This window comes from Oenanthe melanoleuca, unplaced genomic scaffold, assembly GCF_029582105.1.
Source record: "Oenanthe melanoleuca isolate GR-GAL-2019-014 unplaced genomic scaffold, OMel1.0 S251, whole genome shotgun sequence".
NCBI classification, from domain to species: domain Eukaryota; kingdom Metazoa; phylum Chordata; class Aves; order Passeriformes; family Muscicapidae; genus Oenanthe; species Oenanthe melanoleuca.
The window spans coordinates 1-23052 of record NW_026612900.1 but is presented as its reverse complement, the minus strand read 5'-3'; the positions used below and the strand labels follow the sequence as shown (position 1 = coordinate 23052).

Genomic DNA, 23052 nt, shown 5'->3' with positions numbered 1-23052 from the left:
GCAGATCCAACAGGCCAAGCCATGACTTGTTGCTCCAATGGGAGAGCTACAGCTCAACCACCAGGGAAGAGGGAATCAGGAGCAGCCTGGGTTATCCACAGCAACCTCTGTGCCATGACCCTGCCTTTTCCAGAGGAGAACAAGAGGTGCTGTTGGTGCTGCCTGGCTCGTGTCCTGTCCAAACAGCAGGATCCAATCCCAGTGACTCCCTGCCTGCCCAAAGGTTGGGAGGTTCATTTTCCTGCTGTTTATTTTTATTAATCGATCGTGGACGCTAGCATGAGGCACTTCCTGAGGTGGCATTCCTTCAGGAATGCTGGATCCAGGCTATGTGACTGGCTGGAAGGACAGGGCTTTCTTCTTCCCAGCAGCTGCGACCAGCTCGGGTTTCCTGTGCATTTTCCGGAGGGCTGCCATGGTCTTGTTGAAGGTTTGCTGGGAAAAAGGGAACACAAAGGGATCACTCAACTCAACTCAGCTCAGTTCTCACCTATAAAAGCTTTTTTCCTGAAAAATAAAACCAAACTTTCCAAGTGGTGCTGGAAAAAGCTGAGAAAATCTCCATCACACCAGCATTGCTCTGCTGATAGCAGATCAGGCTCCAGGGAGGGGACAGAAATCCCTAGGAAATTCTCCAGAGCACTGAAAAGCTGCTTTTGAGATGTTTTCATGGAATCCCAGAATTATTTCAGTTAAGGATTATCTCAATCCACCCCATTCCATGGACAGGGCCACTTTTCACCATCCCAGGCTTCTCCAAGCCCCAATGTCCAACCTGGCCTTGGACACTTCCAGGGATCCAGGGGCAACCACAGCTTCTCTGGGAATTCCATCCCAGCCAGGAATTCCTTCCCAATATCCCATCCAGCCCTGTCCTCTGGCAGTGGGAGCCATTCCCTGTATCCTTATCCTCCATCCCTTGTCCCTCTCCAGCTCTTCAGGGCCTGGAAGGGCTCTGAGGTATCTCTGGAGTCTTCTCCAGGCTGAACATTCCCAGCTCTCTCTGGGTGAATTTGTTCTGGCCAGGTTGGACAGGGCTTGGAGCACCCTGGGATAGTGGAATGTGTCCTTGGCCATGGCAGGGGCTGGGATTGGATGATCCTGAAGGTCCCTTCCATCCCAATCCATCCTGGGATTCTCCCTGGGCCCTGCTGGGGTTACCTTTTGATCTGTCTTCATCTTGGCCCTGTAGAAGGACACGGAGCCCGGGCAGTCCGGCAGCGCCGTCTCCTGCACCTGCTCAAACTTGTCCTGCTCGTCTTCATCCTGCCAGGGAAAAAAAGCATTCCCCATTCCATGTGCAAAACACACACCTGGGATAACAATCCTCTTTGCTGCACCAAACACCAACTCAGCCAGGAAAAGCCTGGAAGTGAGAGGTTCCCCTTTCCACACCTTGGAGGAGCAGCTTTGGGCAAAAACCTGAAAGAGTTGAGATTTTCCCACAGGAAAAATGAACATTCCCAGCTCTCCCAGCCTGGGTCCAGCCCTGGAGCAGCTCTTGGGGCTCCTCTGGATCTCTCCAGCAGCTCCAGGTCCTTGTGCTGTTGGATCCAGGGCTGGGGCAGCTCTGCAGGTGGGGGTCTCACCTCAGAGGGGCAGAATTGCAGAATTCCCCTCTTCGATGCAAGAATTCTGGGAAATGGGGAGTTGAACAGAAATGTGCTTTTCAGGATGAGAAAAGACCCCAGTCCCCACAGTGGTGGTTCCTACCACAGGACTGGTACTGACCAGTGCCACAAGAGTTTGGCTGCAAACCTGGGCTGGGAATCAGGTTCCCAAACATCCAAACATTGCCCAGTTCCTGATATTCCACAGACACCCAGGTGCCTCAGTCACTGTCCTGATTTATCTTCTAAACAGTGAAGGGAATGTGACAGCAGGATGTGGCTTCAGATAGTCCCTTTGTGCCTCACTCCTTCTTCTCCTTCTTTTCCTCCTCCTCCTCCTCCTCCTTCCACAGGCTCTCTCATTCCCTCACCACCCTACACGTGGCTCCTGAGGAGAATCAGCAGAACTCAGGATAACTCACCAGGCATGTGACTCTGTTTATGGGAATCATTCCAGGTCTGATGTTCCCACCAGGCTTCAGAGCTTCCCTCATATGTTCAGGGATATAGAAGGATTCGTTGTACCAGATCTCAAATTCTGTGAAGCAAAGAGGGGTAATTAATGGCTGTAATTAATGACCCAAAAGACAGCATGGATTGGTTCTCCCTATGGATCTCAGTGCTCCTAAACCCTCAGACAGGAGCTCAGAACTCGAGGATTTGGAGTTTAAACAATTGGAAAAGTGAATTTCAGGAGGCTGTTGGCTGTGCTGAGGTGGCCAGGAGGTGGTGGCAGCTCTGGGGACAGTCCCCTGGCCATGAAAAGCCACCACTCCTTTGGAACCAGAGTCCCTTTGGAATGGGCAGCATGGCTGGGGCTCGGATTTCAATCCCACACACTCAAGCACAGCCATTTGCCATCCCATAATAGGCAGTGAGAACACACAGCAGGTGGGAATTATGTCCTTATTAATCCTGGGCATTTCCCAGGCACTCCACTCCTGATCTGGGTGAGTCCTGGATGTTTGAACAAACAACAAACATCTGGAGCACCCAAAAATGCCAAACCCAGATCCAACAGAAAGCAGTGGCACAGTTGTGATTGGGTCCTGTTTATCCCTGGAATGATGGGAATGATTATCCAATTTCTTTCAGTGTGGGATGCTCTGATGGATCCAAGCTGTCCCCTGGCAAATGTTGCATGTGCTCAGCATCCAAATGTTTGTGAGTCTGGAATTCCTACAAGGACTGGCTTCCCTTAGAGGGGCAAATCCAGGGATACAACAGGAGCAGTTTGAATCCATAGTTTTCAAGGTGGAGCCCACCAGGAATTTGCAGGGATTTCCCAGGCAGAGCTGTGGCCAAGCTCTTTTTCCTGGTAAGGCTGCAACTCAAACCTGGAAATCACACAGGGACAGAGGAAATATTGGGAATCCAGAGGCAAAGCCCTATCCCAGGGCAGTTCCTTCACCATCACCTCTATTAAATAAAATCAAGGATGAGATCCAGGGTCAGCAATGTAAAATTCCTTGTGGGAGGCTTTTTCCCCCAGGGAAAAAGGGGCAGGACAAGGAGTAGAGGGACATTATCTGGGAGAGAGGATCTGCAGCAATTCAAGGTTAGGTCAGAAAACTCCACCTGATTATGGATAAAATCCAGTCTGAAAGGCAACAGGAAAAAGGACAACAGAGTGGTGATTTGGCAAGGGGCTGGAGGGACAGGACACAGGGAATGGCTTCCCACAGCCAGAGGGAAGGGTTAGATGGGATATTGGGAAGGAATTCCTGCCTAGGAGGGACTGGGATGGAATTCCCAGAGAAGCTGCCCCTGGATCCCTGGGAATGTCCAAGGCCAGGTTGGACACTGGGGCTTGGAGCTGAGATTGTGGGAGAGGATTGGAACTGGACAAGCTTTAAGGTCCTTCCAACCCAAACCATTCTGGGATTCCATGGTGTTTGTGAGTGCTCCAGTGTGGATTTATCCCAGCTGAGCTGGAGGCTGCTGGGCCCTGGTGCTCTGTACCTGAGATGAGCCTTTTCCTGCACTTATCCACCAGCTGCTGGCAGTACTGGATCTCTGCCTTCAGGTCCTGCAGCTCAGCAAAGCCAGCCCTGTGCTCCTCCTTCAGCTCCTTCAGCTTCAGGATGAGGGAAAACTCCTTCTCATCGATGATCACCTGTCCTTTCTCATCTGTGTATTCTCCTGGACAGGGAGAAAAGGAAGGGAAGGTTCTGGTGAGGGTGGAGAGCAGGGACAGTGATACCTGAGGGTCTGACTTGGCTCCCAGGGGAAAAAAACCCTGGGATTGTTTAAATGGGATATTGGGAAGGAATTTCTGGCTGGGAGAGTGAAAAGGCACAGAGGAGCTGTGGCTGCCCCTGGATCCCTGGAATGTCCAAGGCCAGGTTGGATTTAGTTTGGAGCAACCTGAGATAGGGAAAGATGTCCCTGCCAGAGATTGAGTGGGATGATCCTTAACATCCCTTCCAACCCAAACCATTCCATGGTTCTATGACCAGCCAAAATTCCTGGAAGCCCAGAGCTCCATCCCTCACCCTCCTGTCTCCTCTTCCTCTTCTGAGCCTCCAGAGCCTCCTTGATAGCCTCCATCTGCTTCTTGATACGATTGACCCTCTGTGCCACAGAGTGGCTTCTCTTCTTCCTGGAGATGAGGATCCTCTTGTTCTCCCTGAAGATCCGGTGGATCTCCCTTCCAGCCTCCTTCTTGAACAGCTCAAATGCCTCATGCTTGGATGGAGGGGACCTGAAAGCAGATACAGACACAGGAGGTCACTCTGCTGCCCTGCAGGGTGGAATCATGCAATGCTTCAGCTTGGAAAAGCCTTCCAAGATCGTGGGGTCCAACCATCCCCCAGCACTGATCATGTCCCCAAGTGCCACATCCATGTGGATGTTCCATCCCCCCAGGGGATGGGGACTCCACCCCTGCCCGGGGCAGCTGGGCCTGGGCTGGACAGATCATTCCAGGAAGGAATTTTCCCAATTTCCAACCTGAAAACCTTTCCTCCTGTCCCTGTTCCCTGGAGCAAATCCCAAATCCCTCCAGCTGTCCTCTCCTGTCAGGGAGTTCTGCAGAGCCAGAATTTCCACCTGAGCCTCCTTTTCTCCAGCTGAGCCCCTTTCCAGCTCCCTCAGGAATTCTCCAGCCCCATTCCCTTCCCTGGACACCCTCCAGCCCCTCCAGGTCTCTCCTGTCAGGAGAGGCTCAGAACTGGATGTTCCTGTGCCAACCCCAACACTCACTGTCCCCCAGGCTACTCCCAGAAGAAAGTTGTTCACACAGACACCACATTTCTCAGGAGATGCCTCAGAACTGAGAATTCCCTGGAAAGCCAGCCTTTCATGGGTTGAATTTTCACAAAAGTAATGGATATTGTTCCTCTCTATTGTTAAACAAATGCCTTTGTTGCATTCCCAGCACAGATCAATCCCCTCTGCCAGCCAAACCCACAGCTCCAAGGGCTGCCAGCTGCACAACTCTGCTGCCATGCCTTGGAAGTCCTGCCTGTTTTCCAAGTCACAATTCCAGGAGCCATTCCCAACTTCTCTGTGAAATGGCTTTGATGCCAGTGTGTCCCTGTGAGCACATTAGTTATTCCAGTATGAGCCATTCCAGGCAAGAAAAAAAGGAGAATGTCACAGTCCACAGATGCTGCTCTGTGCTGTTGATATTCCTGGAGAGCAGGATGGATTTGGGAGCAGAAGGCAGAAACAGAAAACCATGGAATGATTTGGATTGGAGAGTTTAAATCTCATCTCATCCCAGTGCAGGTACCCAGAGCCTCCACATTCCTCACTCCAAACTCCAGCTCCTGCCTTCCCTGAGTGACCTCTTAAGGGCATTTTCCATCTCCTCCAGGGCTGTGTGCTGCTGTTCCCGTGCCAAAACTGGCACAGGGCTGTAAACAACAGCCCCTGGGCAAAGTGCCACAGCTCCAGCTCCCAGAGCCAGCTCTGAGCTGCTGCAAGTGCTCTGGGATGTGGCTCCTGCAGCTGCAGCAGCCTGTCCTGCCAGCCCTGGGAATGCCAGAGGGACACAAATCCCATGTGGAGGGTGTGGAGGGAATGGAAACCTGGTGAGGAGCAGCCAGAGGGAATTCTGCAACAGCTTCACTGCTCTGCTGGAACCCAGAAACCACATCCTGGGCTGATTGCCAGTGTGGCCAGAAGGAAATGGAGGAGGCCAGAAGGAATTCTGCCCCTCTGCCCCCTCAGGTGAGACCCCCCTGCAGAGCTGCCATGGATCCAACAGCACAGCACAGCAGTGGAGCTGCTCCAGGGCTGGAGCCAGGCTGGGAGAGCTGGGAATGTTCCCCTGGAGAGGAGAAGCTCCAGGGAGAGCTCAGAGCCCCTTGCAGGGCCTGAAGGGATCCAGGAGAGCTGGAGAGGGATTGGGGACAAGGGATGGAGGGACAGGACACAGGGAATGGCTCCACTGCCAGAGGGCAGGGATGGATGGATATTGGGAATTGGGAATTCCCAGAGCAGCTGTGGCTGCCCCTGGATCCCTGGCAGTGTCCAAGGCCAGGCTGGACAGGGCTTGGAGCAGCCTGGGACAGTGGGAGGTGCCCCTGTCATGGCAGGGGGTGAAATGGGAAGGTCTCTAACTTCCCTTCCAACCCAAGCCAGCTGGAATTCCATGATTCTCTTGATCCATTTCCATGATTGTGGGGATTTGTGGCTGGATGTGAGGTCTTCCTGCAGTTTTCCTACTCATCCAAAGGGATGCTGCAGTTCAAAACAATTAAACTATTAAATGAATTAAAATAAAAATCAAATTAAAGAAATCAAATTAATTGAAGTTTTTAAAAAATTCAAGAGCAACTGCCCAGGGCAGAGCTGCAAGCACAGAAGTGACCCCCACCACCATCATTTGGAGCTCAGGGTGCTCCCACCACCACTCCTGTCCTGTATTCCCTGAAGATCTCCAAACCTCTCCCCTTTGCCTTGGAGTTGTACTCAGGGAACACAATCCAACCATTCCAGTGCAAAGCACCCTCTGGAAAAGGGGATTTACTCCCTCACAGGGAAAACCTACCCGAGCTTCTGGAAATCCTCCCCTGAAGGTGAGACTGACACCTCTTCATCACTGTCCTGGTCACTTCCTTCCTCTTCCTCTTCCTCATCCAGATTCTTGCTGGGACTTTTGGGCGGTGAGGAATCCTGAATTGTCTCAGGAGGAGGGATCCCAGTTTTTTCTTTCCTGACAGGGGAGAAAGGATGAACCAGATTCATCAATTTCTTCACCAGAGGAACCAAAACACACTGTGGGTTTAGCTTTGCTCAGTTACAAACTGGTGGTCTGAGGTGCCAGATCAGAAGAAGGTGATCCTCTACCAAAGTTTCCAGAGAAATATCCACTGACAAGGAATCAAATCAGCCCTGTCCCCACAAATCCTTAATTCTCAGAGTGGAGGAACTGCCCTGGATACTGTGGGATGAGCCCTCTTGAGAAGGATGACAAGGACAGCAGTCCCACCCTGTCCAGCTCTGGGCACAGCTGGACAAGGACTAACCCTCTCCAAAAGGAATCTCCAAGGATTTGATCCAGCCCCCATTTAAACCAAGCCTGGCTCTCTGTTCCTCCCCCTCCACAAACCCCTCCAGCTTCCCCTGCAGGGAATAGAATCATCATGGAATCATGGAATGGTTTTAGTTGGAAGGGACCTTCAAGCCCATCCCATTCCACCCCTGCCATGGGCAGGGACACCTCTCACTATTCCAGGCTGCTCCAAACCAAATCCAGCCTGGCCTTGAGATTCCAGGGATCCAGGGGCAGCCACAGCTGCTCTGGGCACCTCCCCACCCTCCCAGGGGATTTCTTTCTAAGGAATGATGTGAGCAGGACAGTGATTTGGAACACAGACTTTGAGTGTTTGCCACAGAGTCTCCCTAAAACCAGAACAGCAGAGCCCAGGGGTCACATGGACACCAAAGCCTTGCTGGTTCCTCTGCTCCATCCACAAGGACTTTGGGGAAATGTCAGGGAGGAACCAAGCAAGGAGTTACTTCTGTAAACTGAAGGCTCTTCCTCTGCTCAGGACAGGCTGGTTCCCCCTTCCCTCCCCAAATTTCTTCTCCTTCTCTGCTCCTCTGGCAGCTCCCTCCATTCCTTCCTCCCTGGGTTGCACATTCCTGCCTGACCAGAGCTGGGCACTGCCAAGGGCTGGGTCCTGCACTTGTGGCACCACAAGGATTGGGGAAAAAACCACTGAGGGGGACAGGAGGTGCCAGGGAACAGGGACAGGACAAGGGGAAACAGCCCCAAGCTGTGCCAGGGGAGGATCAGGTGGGATATTGGGAAAATTCCTTCCCAAAAGTGCTGCCCAGCCCTGGCACAGCTGCCCAGGGCAGGGGTGGAGTCCTCATTGCTGGAGGGATTTAAAAGCCATGTGGATGTGGCACTTGGGGACAGGGTCAGGGGTGGCCTTGGCAGTTCTGGGGACTCCATGATCTTGGAGGGCTTTTCCAATCTTGACAATTCCATGATTCCACAATTATCAGAGGTAAAGGAGAGGTGTGTGACTGCCTAACTCACTCATCATCCTTCTTGGCTTCCTTCTCCCCATCAAGAATGGGGGATGTAAGATGACTTTCAGTCTCAAGAGTCTCTTCATCCTCTTCCTGCTCCGAATCTTCATCCTTATCAACTGTACTTTCCTGGAAACAGGAAGGAATAACCCATTTGTGCATCCCATGGAAGCTGTACAGGCCTCTCCCAGCAGCTTCTCCATCCCCTGGAACAGCCTCATCTGGGAATTAAAAACTCTGGGAGAGCCCACAGGAGGATTTGTGGATTAGGTGGGATTGATACACTTGGCTGCAGAAACTATAAGGATTAAAAAAGGGATCTCAGCAGAGGCAGGACCTCATTTTCTCCAACCCAGTGACAGACAGGTCACTTTGGAGATTGCACTGTACTGGACAAGGGGAGGGGGCTTTAAACCAAAAGGGGCACAGTTTAAATGGGATATTGGGGAGCAATTCCTGGCTGGGAGGGTGGGGAGGCCCTGGGATGGAATTCCCAGAGCAGCTGTGGCTGCCCCTGGATCCCTGGAAGTGTCCAAGGCCAGGCTGGATTTGGTTTGGAGCAACCTGGAATAGTGGGAGGTGTCCCTGCTCATGGAATGGGATGATCTTTAATGTTCCTTCCAACCCAAACCCTTCTGGGATTCTATTCCCATTTCATAAATTATTCTGTGCAGATAAAGGGCTGAATTAACCCCTCTGCTGCCAGGATTTCCTCTTTGTTAATGGTGCATCTCTGCTCTGGACACATTTTTTTTTACAAGCTTACCCCAGTGCCATTTCTGAGTTTGATTTCAACAAGGAAAATCTGCTTTCTACAATTCCCATTTTGGCAGAAAAGGAGCAACTCCAAGGTGGATTCTGGACATTAATTACCGAGTCCTCCTGCTCCTCCTGCTCCTGAGACTCATCCAAACCCAGTTCAGAACTAGAGCTGGACTCTGACTCAGCTGCCATGTCTCTCTGTCCCAGCCCATACTTGTTCCAGAGCCTGGCCTCCACTTCTTCCTCCTGTTGGCTAAGGAAAAAACAGCCCTTTAGAAATCCTTTCCCATCTGTCAAAGCCAGATTCCCAAAGAAAAACCCCTTTTACCTGTGGTTTTATCCCTCAACACCCCTCCCACACTTCCCATCAGAACCTTTGTCCACTCTCTTTCTCTCCTTTTCCATGATATTCCTTTAGGCCTCTTTAACATTAAAGCTGTTTGAGGTTATTTTAATTGTCCATATCAAACCAGACTAATTCTGCTCAATCCCACCCCTTTGTTTGAAACTTTAATCCAGGTTGGATGGGGTTGGAGCAGCCTGGGAGAGTGGGAGGTGCCACTGCCCTTGGAATGGGATGGAATGGGATGAGCCTTAAGGTTCTTCCCAACCCAAACCAGTCTGGAATTTCTGAACTTACCTTACAATCACTTTGAATTGTCTAAACACCTCCTGGATCTGCCTGACATTCACAATCTGAGGGAGAGAGATACAAAGGCATCAATTTTGGTATTAATTATATAAAGTAGTTTCAAATAAATCAGTTTAAAGGGTTTTAAGATTAAGGAAAAGTCTCCTGGAGCCTCCAAACCAGCAAAAAAACTGAAGGAAAACATGCAACAGACTTAACATGCAAAAAATTAAATTAAATTACAATTCTGTAGTGGGTTTGGGGTAAAAAACAGCCTCTTCAAAAGACATTTTCACTGCTCCTCTCTTGGAGGAAAAGGAGATGGATTTAAGGATTTAAGGATTTAAGGATTTAGGGATTTCAGTCCTTTTTTCACTACATACATTGATTTCCTCAATGACTCCTCTGAGGTATTGCTGGACTTGGGATCTGATTTCTGCTCTCTGGGCTGTAGTCAGGGGGTTGTAACTTATGAAGGAACGATTTGCCTAAAAAAAAAAGATGGAAGACTGAGAATCAGGGAGTTACAAAAAGCTGAGGGAGCCTGTGAACAACAGGGACAAAGCTTTGGGCAGGTCCTGTCATGGTGGGACAAGGAGTGGTGGTTTTAAATTAAAAGAGGGGAGATTCAGGCTGGATTTAAGGAAGGAATTCTTGGCTGTGAGGGTGGCACAGGGTGCCCAGAGCAGTTGTGGATGCCCCTGGGTTCCTGGAAGTGTCCCAGGCCAGGTTGGATGGGGCTTGGAGCAGCTGGGATAGTGGGAGGTGTCCCTGCCATGGCAGGGAGTGGAATGGGATGGGCTTTAAGGTCCCTTTCAACCCAAAATGTTCTGGAATTCTGTGATTCCACTGGTCTGGCAAACACCTGGAATTGCTGTGCCCACTTCTGCTTGGGATTCTCATCCCCTGACTTGGCAGGAGATGGGATTTGGGAGCAACCAACCAACCAAAGAGCTTCAAGAGTCTCCAAAAAAACCCAAACCCCAAATCTCCAGTGGCTGGGGATTGAAATTCCAACACAATCCCTCTGTGTGGGATCTTCAGAGGTTTCCCTAAGCCCCAGGGGATGGTGCTGGGAGCAGAGGGAGGGACACAACCCCCCTGGACAGGGAATTCACTGCTCCTCACCAAGCAGTCGTGCAAGATCAGCTCCTTCCTCAGGAGCTGGATCTCCTCCTCCAGAGCCTTCACTGATGCCTAACAGGGAAAAAAAAAAAAAAAAAAGTGAGCAGATTATTAAATTATATAGGGACAAAAAAAAAAAAAAAAAAAAAAAAAACATGCTAAAAGCAGCATGAAATTTGCTGCTGGAGAATATCCCAGATCCCTCAGGGAATCAGTGGGTCTGGAAATCAGTTTGACTTTCCTTTCATTAGCTCCCCAAAGGACAGTTTCTGCTGGGTCCTGCCTGCAGAGCCTGCCTGAGCCATCAAAGAAAGGCCACAGCTTTTTAATGGGATGATTTCCTGGTCTGGAATTGCAGGGACCATCAAATTCCAGTCCCTGGGATGTTATCCTGGAAGCCAAGCATTGTGCAGGGCTCACCTCTGCCCTGAACTCAGCAGCTCTGACAGTAACTGGGACAAAGGAGAGATTTTTCTGTGCTGTTTCTGACTGAATTTTTCCATAACCTGGAATATCTTTAAGGATTCACTATTTAAAATGTGTTTCCAGAAAAGTAAGCACAAATATCTTGGGATTCAGGGAGAAGTGGACACTGAGCTGCCTTGAAGTGACCTCTGGAGCACAAAAACACAAAGTTTCCTTCCAGTTTCAGCTCTTCCTGTTTGGTTTTCACTCTGAAAGTGCACTCTAATATCCTGTGATCCTTTCCTTTAAATTATTTCCTTAATTAACCGAGTTTTCTAATTGTGGAGAAGCTGTTCTGTTACCAGCAGCAACAGGGATAAAGCTGCAGGAGGACTGGAGATGATTTCCCTGCATGTCAGGGGAATAATTCACCATAAAATCTCTCTGTTGAGAGCTGAATCTCATCAGAAAAATGTGGGATAAGCAGAAGAAAGAATTCCCAGGAAGATGTGACCAACTGCATGGTTGGGCCTTAGACCAGGGAACTGTAATTAAAAACCTATATAAAGGATTAATATTGATCCATTTTATCACCCACCTAAAATCAGCAGTGTCAGCTTGGCTGAGGAAAGGTCATTTATTAAAATTCCTAATTTTCCTCTGGTTTTTCAGGTTATGATCCTAAATATGAACGATAATAAAATAATATTGCCCTTCCTCCAGGCCCCTCCTGTCCCTACCTCTCGATAAAAGGGTTTGTTGGGGACAGGCTCTGCTGTCACCCAGTTCATCCTGGTGGCAAAACGAAGGGAGGACAGCTGGAAAACAAAGGTTTAAAGTAAATAAAAGAGATATTGGCAGAAATAGCACTTTCCTAATCTTTCTACTTAATTCTATTATATCAAATTGCAGAGAAATATAAATTCTGTGAATTGTTGCAGGTGATTCCTTCCTGTTCGCTGCAGATCCAGCTCACACAGGGGAATTTTCACCCATTTTATCATTTACAGGTTAAAAAACAACCTCTGGGAGGTTCCTCCTGATTCCTTCTCCAGCAGGGAGACAGCTCAGCTCTGCTGTGAACTGGGGAAATTCCAGGGAGTCCAGGAGGTGATGTCCCATGGAAACACATAAAATAATAATAATAATAATAATAATCATCATCATCATCATCATCATCATCATCATCTCTCCAGTGAGCTTCAATCTGAGCAGCTCCTGCCTCCTCTGCTTCAGGCTCTCATCTGACAGGAGTCTGGTTTAGAGCCTTTGGGACAAGATGAGCTCTGCAAAGTTCTGGATGAATTAGGCAGGAGGTTTCCCTGTCAAAACCCTGCAGAGATTGTTCCTTAAACCAAGCAGGATCAAGGCCTGGATTCTGCAGGAATTCCTCCAACTCACAGTCTCTTCCAGGTGCTCAGCTTCCCCATAGATGTTTGTCACCAGGACAGTGTTGCAGTTTCCCCCTAGGAAAAAAATAAAAAAAAAAAAATAAAACAAATAATAAAATTTGGGGTGAATTTTTTTGTTGTTTCATTTTCTGCAGTGTATTTTATTATGTGCTGATTAAAATAGAGGAGAGGAATCTCAGAATGCTTAAGGATCATCCATTCCTTCCCTGCCATGGGCAGGGACACCTCCCACTATCCCAGGGTGCCCCAAGCCCTGTCCAACCTTTGACACTTCCAGGGAACACCCACAGTTTCTCTGGGAATTCCCTCCCCACCCTCCTAGTCAGGAATTGCTTCCCAATATCCCACCTAAGGCTTCTTTCAATTTATAGAAGTACAAAGGACAAACCAGAGTGTAACTGTCCCTCCAAATGGCACAGAAAAAGAGGCAGAGTGACTAAAAAGGTGAAATTTGTGTCTCATGGAATGAGGATGCAGGAAGAGAATGGGAATAAAACCTCTGAGCTCCAGGTGTTTGTAAAGATTCTGTTTTTCAGGATAATGGAAGAGAAGCTGTGGCTGCTCCTGGATCCAAGGCCAGGTTGGACACTTGGAGCACCTGGGACAGTGAGGGGTGTCCCTGCCATGACAGAAATGGCTGATCCTTAAACTCCCTTCCAACCCAAACCATTCCAGGATTCCTGGATAAATGACACCCTTAGGACTTGCTGTGCCCATTGAAACATCATTTTTGCAGGAGCTGCTGCAGTTCCAGCTCTTACCCAGCGAGTCCTTGAGGACATGGGTGAGTTTGCTCTGCCTGAAGGGGATGTGCTCCCTTTTGGGGTCAGCCAGGGCAATGACCAGCTGCTCCAGGAAGGTCAGGGACTTGTTGATGTAGGAGGCCTCGATCCGGACCTGGCCCTCAGACTGCAAGGGAGAGCAGCAGGAAACAGGTCTGGTCAGACAGCAGGACAGGAGTGCTCCTTAGCAAGGGAAAACTCTGCAGGGCTGCTGTGGTTTGGATCCTGATCAATGCTGAATGGCACACAGTCAGGGAATTGCTGAGGTTGGAAAAGATCCAGTGCAACCATCCCCTGACTGTGTCCCCAAGTGCCACATCCACAGGGCTTCTAAATCCTTTCAGGAATGGGAACTCCACCACTCCCTGGGCAGCTGGGCCAGGGCTGGACAGCCCATTCCAGGAAGGAATTTTCCCAATATCCAACCTGAAGCCATTCCCTCCTGTCCCTGTTCCCTGGGAGCAGATCCCAAATCCCCCCAGCTGTCCCCTCCTGTCAGGGAGTTCTGCAGAGCCAGAAGTTCCCCCTGAGCCTCCTTTTCTCCACCTGAGCCCCTTTCCAGCTCCCTCAGCCTCTCCTGGGGCTCCAGCCCCTTCCCAGCTCCATTCCCTTCCCTGTTTTTCCAAAGGGACCCAAGGGAACCTGAGGAGCTCCCATCACTCACCCCAGTCTTGCTCAGCCTCTCAGATCCTGCCAGGTCAATTAAGGTGATTTTGGATTTAAGGCATTTGTGATTTGTGTAATCTCTGGAACGACACTGAGGACAGAGAGGAAGAGAAACTGCACTTAGGAGCAGATAGAACTGAAATACAGGAAAAAACAGACTGCAAAGATCCTCTTGGATCTCTAGAAAGATATTTCAATCTGTAGGAACAAGGCTGGAGCTCTCACCTCAATGTACATGGTGAAGATGCAGTGGGATCTGGAGGAATTCTTATTCAGGGAGTGCTCTCCTATCACCCTGTTGGTCTCACCCTGCCAATGGAAAGAAAATTCCAGGCTCAGCTCATGGAATTGTGACTTTTTGAGGGTAAACCAGGCAACATCTCTGTGGCTCTTTCCATTTCCTGATGGCTGGAAAAGCAAAGAGCTCCCCAAACTTCAAATGGCACTGAAAATTCCCACAGGTGTGATGGCCACAGATCTGAACCTCTGCCAGGATCACAAAGGGATGTTGGAAGGAGCCCTAAAGTCCATCCCATCCACCCCTGCCACACCAGGGACACCTTCCACTATCCAGGGGGCTCCAACCTGGCCTTGGGCACTGCCAGGGACCCAGGGGCAGCCACAGCTGCTCTGGGAATTCCGTCCCAGCCAGGAATTCCCAATTCCCAATATCCATCCATCCCTGCCCTCTGGCAGTGGAGCCATTCCCTGTGTCCTGTCCCTCCATCCCTTGTCCCCAGTCCCTCTCCAGCTCTCCTGGATCCCTTCAGGCCCTGCAAGGGGCTCTGAGCTCTCCCTGGAGCTTCTCCTCTCCAGGGGAACATTCCCAGCTCTCCCAGCCATCATCACCCTCCTTCTACTCTTTAAAAAGGAAGAGGCAGTTCCTGCACATTCCAGAGCTGAGGACAGCACTGGGTAATTAAAAAGATTTTAAGGAAATCATTTGGCTCTGGGTGAGGATCCACTTCCTGCAGCCACACCCGATTTTTTATCCCTGTTTTCCTCACCAGCTGAAGCAGCCATGAGGAAAAGAAAGATGCTGATCTCAGCAACCAAAGTCCCCTCACAAACCTCTCACCCTGACCAGCCCTGCTGTCCATTCCATGACAATCCCAAACCATCTTTTCTTGGAGCATCTTCCAAAATCCCTGAGCCAGGGACATTTTCCTTACAAGACCAAGAGTTTCCAATTTTTTACCCCACAACCAACAGGGGTGGCTGAACCTCATTCCACCATCTTGGCCACTCACTCCTACTTTTCCACCTCCTCCTTCAGCCAGCACCCCAACCATGGGATTAAAGGGAATATTTGGATTCTCTTACCTCAAAAAGGAGATGCAGAGCCTCCTCCTCATGGCTGACACGGTGGATGGAGAGCCCCTTGACATAAACCCCCTGAGGACCATCCATGACAGCCAGCTGGTTGTCCTTGGTCCCCCTGCCCAGTGCTGGTGCCAGGAGGTCAAACAAGGTCTCATTGTAGATCTCCAGGTAGGAAATTCGGACAGTGACCAGGATATTGAGGAATTCTGCAGCTGATTTGAAGATCTGCAGCAAGACAAAGGGGTTGTGTCCATTCACAGGCAGGATTTTCAGTTATTTGTGGCTTTTCAGAGGAGATATTTATGTTGATATGAGATATAAATGAGTGTGATATAAGTAGATGTAAGATATCAACAGGTATAAAATAGAAATAGATATAAAATATAAATAAATATACTGAGGTGTATACAAGACATAAAACTCTGTAATATAGAGATAGATATTTATAGAGAAATAGTTCTGAACAGCTCCAAGTGCATCTAGGGGTGTGTAGGGCTAAATCTGAGCTCTGAGGGCTCAGCTTGGATTTGGATTTAATGATCTTACAGAACCATGGAATTCTGGAATGATTTGGGTTGGAAGGAACCTTAAACCTCACCCAATTCCACCCCTGCCATGGCAGGGACACCTCCCACTGTCCCAGCTGCTCCAAGCCTCATCCAGCCTGGCCTTGGATGTTCCAGGGATCCAGGGGCAGCCACAGCTGCTCTGGGCACCTGTGCCAGTGTCTCTGTGCCTTAGAGTTTTTTTTAATGATTTTATGATCAGTATTAACCTGATTTCCCAAAGTGACAGTTTGGAAAGCATCTCTTTTAAAGGCTCAGTGACATTTGGGGAGCAGCAAGAACTCCAAGAGGAACTAAAGAGGAACAACCTCTGAGACCAATAAAACTCCTTTATTCTTTAACCATCATCCCTGGAGTAAAATGAAGGGAAAAAAAACCCACATAAAACTTATTCATTGTGTTCAAACACTTTTCTATCAGCAAGAGCTGGTGATAGAGAGTGTTGCTTGGTGCTCCTCCCTCCCTTTTTCCCAGGCAGCTGCAGTACCTGCTGGATAGCTCTGGGGATGATCCCTCGGTTCCTGTACTCAGAGGCTGCTCCAGTCATGGTGTAGGTTTTGCCAGCCCCAGTTTGCCCATAGCACATGACAGTGCCTAAAAAAAAAAATCCAAAAACAAAAGGAGAAACTCAGGAGGGAGCCTCCAACAAAGCAGCAAATGGCTCTCTGCTCAAATCCAATCTCATTAAGATCAAAAGAATAATAATTGCAATAAATCACCGTTGTAGCCCTGCAAAGCTTTGGACACCAAGCCCTTTGCCACAGTCTCATAAACCATTTCCTGGGAAGTGTTGTGGAGGAGCCCATCCAGCCTGAAGGACCAGTCAGTCTGAGTGTTATTCACAATTCCTCCCTTGGGATTCTTTCTGATGTAGATATCGATGCTCTGCAACCCAAAAAAAGAGAGAAATCAACTCAGCAGCCCTGAGGGTTTTCAGCAATGCAGGAGCTGGGAATAAGTAAAAAAGGGAGCACAAATAACAGAGTTATTTTGCTGCCCTAGTGTGTTCTAGATGTGCTAAAAATATCTGGTAATGCTCTCAAATTTCTGGTGATAAGTATTATAAATAAAAGGAAATGTGGTTAAGCTCATCTGTTTAACTTTCAGGGATTTTGTGCCTCAGGGCAATTCTTAATTAAGGAAGGGAAGGCAAAGGGAGGAATTTGCATAAGAGGGGATGGAAATAGACTGTGCCAAATTGTGGTTAGCACTGGGAATTCCTCATGAACAGCCAGTCCTATTCCTTTGGAGGATTTTCCTGGTGATTATACCATAGGAATTGCATTTTCCATCCTCACACTTGCAGTGACAAAACCACTGCCAAGCAGGAACACACAAACCAACACCCCCCAAACCCTTAACCACGGCCTCAAGGGGTGGAAAAAACCCTGGTTTTCCATTGGAAAAGCTGAAGTCAAACTCCAAATCTTTCCTACTTCAATTTTTTTTACTCTACCTTGTTGTCTGACCCAAGCTTGATCATATCTTGGGCAAAATGAGCAGTTGGCCTGACCCTCACAAACGCCAGAACTCGCTTTGGTGTTCTAAGGAGAGAGGCAAAAATGAGGAAAAGAAGAATCTTGCATTTCCCTAAACTGCAATTTATATTATTTGTCAGCAAAAAGTGAGGCAGAGGAATCAAAAATTCAAAATAAAGTGTTGGCAATTATCCAGCTGCTGGTTTTATTCCCCATTAAAAGCAACTGCAGGCAAAGAGTTGCTGAAATTCCATCCAGGTTTGGAAAAGTGAGGATGTGGAATGAGAAAGGTCAAAGTGATCCTGATTTCCTGATTTCCTCATGTGTACCATTGTTTAACACCAATTTTCCTCCTCTCAGCCTTGGAAAGTAAAATATTTGCATGGATGGGAGAGGGATTTTATTTTCTTACACACAGCCTTTTTAGAAATAATTGAAATTCCTAATGAACAGCTGATTTTTAATTTCCTGGAGGAAATATCCACAAGCTGGAGGAGCTGCTGAGTAAAACCAACATGAGGAGGGCTCAGGGATCATCCAACTGCTAAAGCCACATGCACTGAGGATTTTTAAATCCCTGGAAATGTGGAGATCCCAAATTTTCTCTCAAACACTTCCTCCAGCTCAATAATTGTGTAATAAGTAGTGCCAACTTCTAGTTTGGGAAAAATCTTTGGGATTTTTGATATATTCAGGGTTTTTGTGACCTCACACACTCTAGCTGCTGTAAAATGAATTGTGGAGGTTTAAGCTGAGCCAGGATTTGTTGGATTTCAACCAAGGGAACATTTGGGGGATACCTGGGGCTGCCACCCTCGGGTTCTGCATCAGAGAGCAGTGAGGAAATGAGGCTCTCCTGGTCCTCCTCCTCCTCCTTCTCCTTCCCTTGTTCTTGCTCTTGGTCTTTTTCCTGCTCATTTTCTTGTTCCTGGTCCTGAAATTTCACAGAGGTCACAGAATTCTGACCAAAAAAACCGCAGTGTTGGAGCAGTTGGAGCAGAAAGGAAAATATTTTGTGGAAAAAACTCCACTAGGAATCAGAGAGAGAACAAATTCTAAATGAGTGACATTTTCCTTGCTGCAGCAATGCCCTTTGTGGGGCTTTTGAAGGTGGAATTGCTGGGAGTGGTTATTAACACAAGGAGCTGGGATGGAATTCCCAGAGAAGCTGTGGCTGCCCCTGGATCCTTGGAAGTTTGGGCACTGGGGTTTGGAGCAGCTGGGACAGTGGGAGGTCCCTTCCCACCCAAACCATTCCAGGATTCTGACTGGGCCCAGCTGGAATTACCGTTTGGTCACTCTCTGCTTTGGATACAGAATTTTCAATCTTTTCCAGCCCTTCAGAGCTCTCCTGCTTCTCTTCCTCCTGCCAGGGAAAAACAGCACCAATCCCACATGAAAAGCTCCCCCAGAGACACAGGGGACACCTCCAAAGCCTTGGGAGAGGGAGGTTCCCCCTCCCACACCTCAGGGGAGCAGATTTTGGCAGCATTTTGGAACAAAAAAACAAATATCTGTAAGGTCTGGGACTTGTCCAGGAAAGCTGTGGCTGCCCCTGGACCCCTGAAAATGTCCAAGGGCTACTGGAAAATGTGCCTGCCTGTGGCAGAGGGTGGAATTGGATGATTTTTAAGCTCCATCCCGTGTAAATCACTCCGTGTTTCACTCCAGTGCACCTCCCGACCTGTGTGGGGGCTCATGGCCGGGGGAAGGGGGGCGATGCCTGAGGGGCTGCTGCCGCCTGTGCGGAGATACGACCTCCGATCACTCCTTGAGGAGGGGAGGGCGATCCCCCGGGGACCCCCGCCGTCCCTGTCCCACCTGCGGCCCCTCTACAGTCGAGTCCTGGGTGGCGTCCGGGGTCGCCATGGCAGCGTCCACTTCCGGGTTCTCTATGGCAACGGCAACTTCCGGGAGAGCCCGGAAGTGGCCGCGCATACGGGGGCCGGGCGGGGCCAGCGCGCGGCGGGGGCGAAGCAGGACGGCAGCGGGACGGGAGTGGCGGGGACGATGCTGGAAGCGGCGGCGGCGGCGGACCCGGAGCTGGATCCCGAGGATCTGGTGCATTTCTCGGTGGGAGACCTGCCCAGCCGCGGGTATGGAGTGATGGGCGAGATCCGGCGGCAGGGAAAGCTCTGCGATGTGACGCTTAAGGTGCGGCCCGGCCCCCGGGGGGCGGGGGGGGGACGAGAGACCACCCGAGCCCGGAGGGGTCTGAGCGGGGCTGGGAGACTCGAGCGCTGAGGGCGAGTGAGGGACCCCCCGGTCCGTGATGGGGATGAGGGACCCCGACCCTTCCGAGGGCTGAGAGACCTCGAGCGTTGGCGGGCAGTGAGCGGGGACCCCGGTCCTTGAGGGGACATTGAGGGGGGACATCAAACATTTGGGGTGGGGGCTGAGGAGACATCGCCCAGTCCCCTTAAGAGGAATCTGAGGGACCCCCACAGCTTTTGAGGGGGCTGAGGGTCCCCAGCCTCAGGAGGGGGATATGAGGGATCCCCCCCCGCCATTCCTGAGGGACCCCAGCCTCAGGGGTGGGAGATGAGGGATCCCCCCCGCCATTCCTGAGGGTCCCCAGCCTCAGGGGTGGGATATGAGGGATCCCCCCCGCCATTCCTGAGGGACCCCAACCTCAGGAAGGGGAGATGAGGGATCCCCCCCGCCATTCCTGGGGGACCCCAACCTCAGGAGGGGGGACTTGAGGAACCTGCAGACCCCTGAGGGGGGACCCCAACCCTTAATGGAGGGGGCTGAGGGACCTCCAGTCTCTTTTCCAGAGGGAAAGAGGCAGCTGGGTTCCCTCAGACCCCTGTGGTGGGGGATAAAGGGGAGAGGAGCCAGAGCTGAGACCCCCCCAAACCCCCTTAGTGGGGTGTCAGGGGCTCTTGGACCTTCCCAACCCTGGATCCAGGATCCAGGACCAACCTCTGGATGCCTTTCCCTAGGAAACCACTAACATCCCTTCTTAGCATTAAATAAAAATGAATGCAGCAGCGTGGTAAATGCTCAGGATGGTGTCCCTGGCTCTGCAGGGAATGGCTGGGAGGGCTGGCAGAGCTGCTGGAATCCCTCAGGATTGCAGCTCGGAGGAGTTGGTGGGGTGGGAGCCACACGCAGCTCTGAGTCACTGCAGAATTAACTCTGCAGTTTAATTAAACGGGAAGGTGCTCCCAGCCTACTCACCCTGAAAGCTGCCAGGGGAAGGAGCCGCTGGGGGCTGGGCTGAGATGGGATGTGGGATGGGGAGCATTCCATGGATACGGGATCCTCCTTGGATCCTCCTTGTTCCCTTCTGCAGGGTGATGTTGGTGACAGCCTGGGCTGCAACCTGGGGGAATTCTGTGGCAAGGCTGGTTTGGGCTGCAGAGTGTTGTGTTTTTTAGGATTAAACTGGGTGTTGGTGTGGCAGAAAACATGACCAGATCCTGGCAGTTCTATGTTTCTGGGAGACAATAGGAGGAGGTCTGTGATCCCAGTCTTATCTTGGATAAATTCCTCACCATTGTTTCTAAAATTCCTGTGAATAATTATCCATTTCTGTGGATTTTCCATAGCAAAGAGCTGTTTAAATCCTCTTTATCCCTACAGAAGTTTAAAAGATATTAGGGAAGATCAAAAGCATCACAGAACAGTTTGGGATGGAAGGAACCTTAAGGATCATCCAGTGCCACCCCTTGGATGGGCAGGGACACCTCCCACTGTCCCAGCTGCTCCAAGCCCTATCCAGCCTGGCCTTGGACATTTACAGGGATCCAGGGGCAGCCACAGCTTCTCTGGGAATCCATTCCAGGCCCTCCCCACCCTCACAGGGAAGAATTCCTTCCCAAAATCCCAAAGACAGATCCCAGCAGCAGCTGCTACATTATCAGTTCTATGTCCATGTTGTTTCAAGCATTCCAGCTTTCCCTCCTACACCCACAGCTTGGAATTCCAAGCATTTCATTCATTTGATTCCTCTTTGTCTTGAGTCATCTTGTGAAAATATCCCACCTTGTGCTGCCTCTGCCTCTGGACATCCCTTTTCCCAGTGCCCACATGTCCCTGGAGATGAAATTAGTGCAGCCAAGCCTTCCCACACCACTGAAGTGAATTTATTCCCCTTTTTTCCACTCCTGTTACTTTTTATCTGTCCCATCTTGAAACCAAAAAGCTTCCAAACCCTCCTTTGTCCCAGAAATTGGGTCTTGATGTGCCCAATGCTCCAGCTCTTGCATTTGGAAAGTTCTTTTCCTGTCTCTTTAACAGCTGCAGGTCAGGGCTGCTCCTAATGTTCCCTCACAGCTCCCTTTGGAGCCTCTCCGAAATGTTTCATTAAATATTCATTTGCTAGGAACACACATGGATGGACTGGAGGGAGGAGACACACCTCAGTCTGTGGTTAATCCTTTTCCTTTGGAAAGAAAAGTAGGAGTTTGGCTTAGCAAAGCCAAATTTCTGCTTTCTTCTCTGAGAATCGCTGGGCTGGGCATTGGTGTGGCCATAGAATAACCAACCAAACCCTTTTCCCCAATTGATCCCCATCCCAGTTGTGTTCTGGAAGGTGAAGCTGTTCTTTCCTCCTCATCCAGCACTGGTGGTGATGGAAATCATGATGGAGGTTCCAACAAGGGCAGGGAAACACCAGGCCTGGAATAATCCTGGAGAGAGCTGGAATGAGGCTTCTGAGCCTTTTTTTTCTTTCAATTTGGTGGGATTTGAGGCTTTGAACTCCAGCTGTGGACAAGCCAAGGGGCAGAATTCCTCTGTGAGAACCTCTCCCCCTGCTTTTTAGTGGATTTCCAGTCTTCTTCCCTTTGCAGCTCACAACTAAACACTGCAAACACCCCAAGAATTCCAGCTCACAGACAATTCCAGCGTTTGGGGCTGTAATTCCCTGAGCTGCAGATCCTGATCTGATTTTTACCAGCTCAAAAGAAGCTCCTCAGTGCTTGTGTTCTTCCTGAGTATTGTTTCTGGAATTGTTTCATCCTTGCAGGATGAAAGCAGCCTGGGCAGTTTTGTTTTCTGGGATGTGCTGTCTGTGCTCCGAGCTCTCTCAGGGGACACATCAGAGGCTGCTGGAATGCACCAGAAACCAGGGAAAACAGATCCATGCTATTCCTTCATTACAAATGAAGAGGGACTCAATCCCTTCCTAGCTCCTGCTGGAGCTGGAGGAGAATGACCCAAGTGCCAGAAATCCTGGCCAAACTGTGGCAAGAGGGAAGGTTTGTGCCTTCCCAAATCCTTGGAGAGCAGAGTTGACGTGAGCTCCTCTTGCTGCTACAGCTCTGAGCTGCTCCAGTGCCATTTTTCCATGACTAACTCCAAGACTAATTAGAAAAGTCTCCTAAAATATAATCCAGGTCTGGCAAACAAATAATTCCCAGCTGTGGAAAGGGTACAATATTTGCTTTGTGTCCAATCCCTATGGCACTGACAGGTCCTAGCCCTGGTGGCTTCTCTGCCATCCTGATCCAAATTTTTCCAGAGCAGGCTGTTAATTCCAAAGCCCCCAAACTGCAGCAGTTGCACCCCTGAGAGCTGATGCAGAGGTGGAGGAGCCTCTGGATAAGTGGAATTCCAGACAGCACAGGCTGCCTGCCTGATTCTGGCAGGATCCTGGAAGACTCAGTGCCTGGCTGTGCTGCAGATGTTGGAGCATGTTTGGGAGATCCTCCAGGAAAACAGCCCTGGAAAGAGAGGGAATATCTGTTTTATGGAAAAGCAGATGATCCATTGTGCACAGAGAGCTGCAGGATGAGGATGTGATTCCAACCTTGTCACTCAACAGACAGGAATTGTTTGGGATTCTGCCTGG

At 49.9% G+C, this 23052-nt stretch overlaps 1 protein-coding gene across 2 annotated transcripts; it reads right to left on the bottom strand.

The window, feature by feature from the left end:
* Positions 1–226: 226 nt before the first annotated feature.
* Positions 227–19406, bottom strand: KIF9 (kinesin family member 9). 2 transcript variants are annotated; one of them, XM_056516069.1, is made up of 23 exons: positions 19074–19406; positions 18541–18618; positions 18053–18213; positions 17231–17318; positions 16494–16659; positions 16262–16368; positions 15209–15433; positions 14111–14194; positions 13884–13976; positions 13199–13346; positions 12427–12491; positions 11766–11843; positions 10624–10692; positions 9879–9983; positions 9505–9560; positions 8976–9117; positions 8110–8231; positions 6610–6774; positions 4106–4314; positions 3573–3752; positions 2033–2148; positions 1162–1266; positions 227–435 (listed from the first exon to the last, which is right to left on the bottom strand). In XM_056516069.1, exons 1-23 carry the CDS (start codon positions 19317–19319, stop codon positions 328–330), a joined length of 2916 nt encoding a protein of 971 aa, XP_056372044.1. In that variant the 5' UTR covers positions 19320–19406; the 3' UTR covers positions 227–327. The 2 variants fall into 2 exon arrangements, with proteins under 2 accessions (XP_056372044.1, XP_056372045.1); XM_056516070.1 differs by having other exon boundaries at positions 18053–18186.
* Between the last annotated feature and the right edge of the window lie 3646 nt (positions 19407–23052).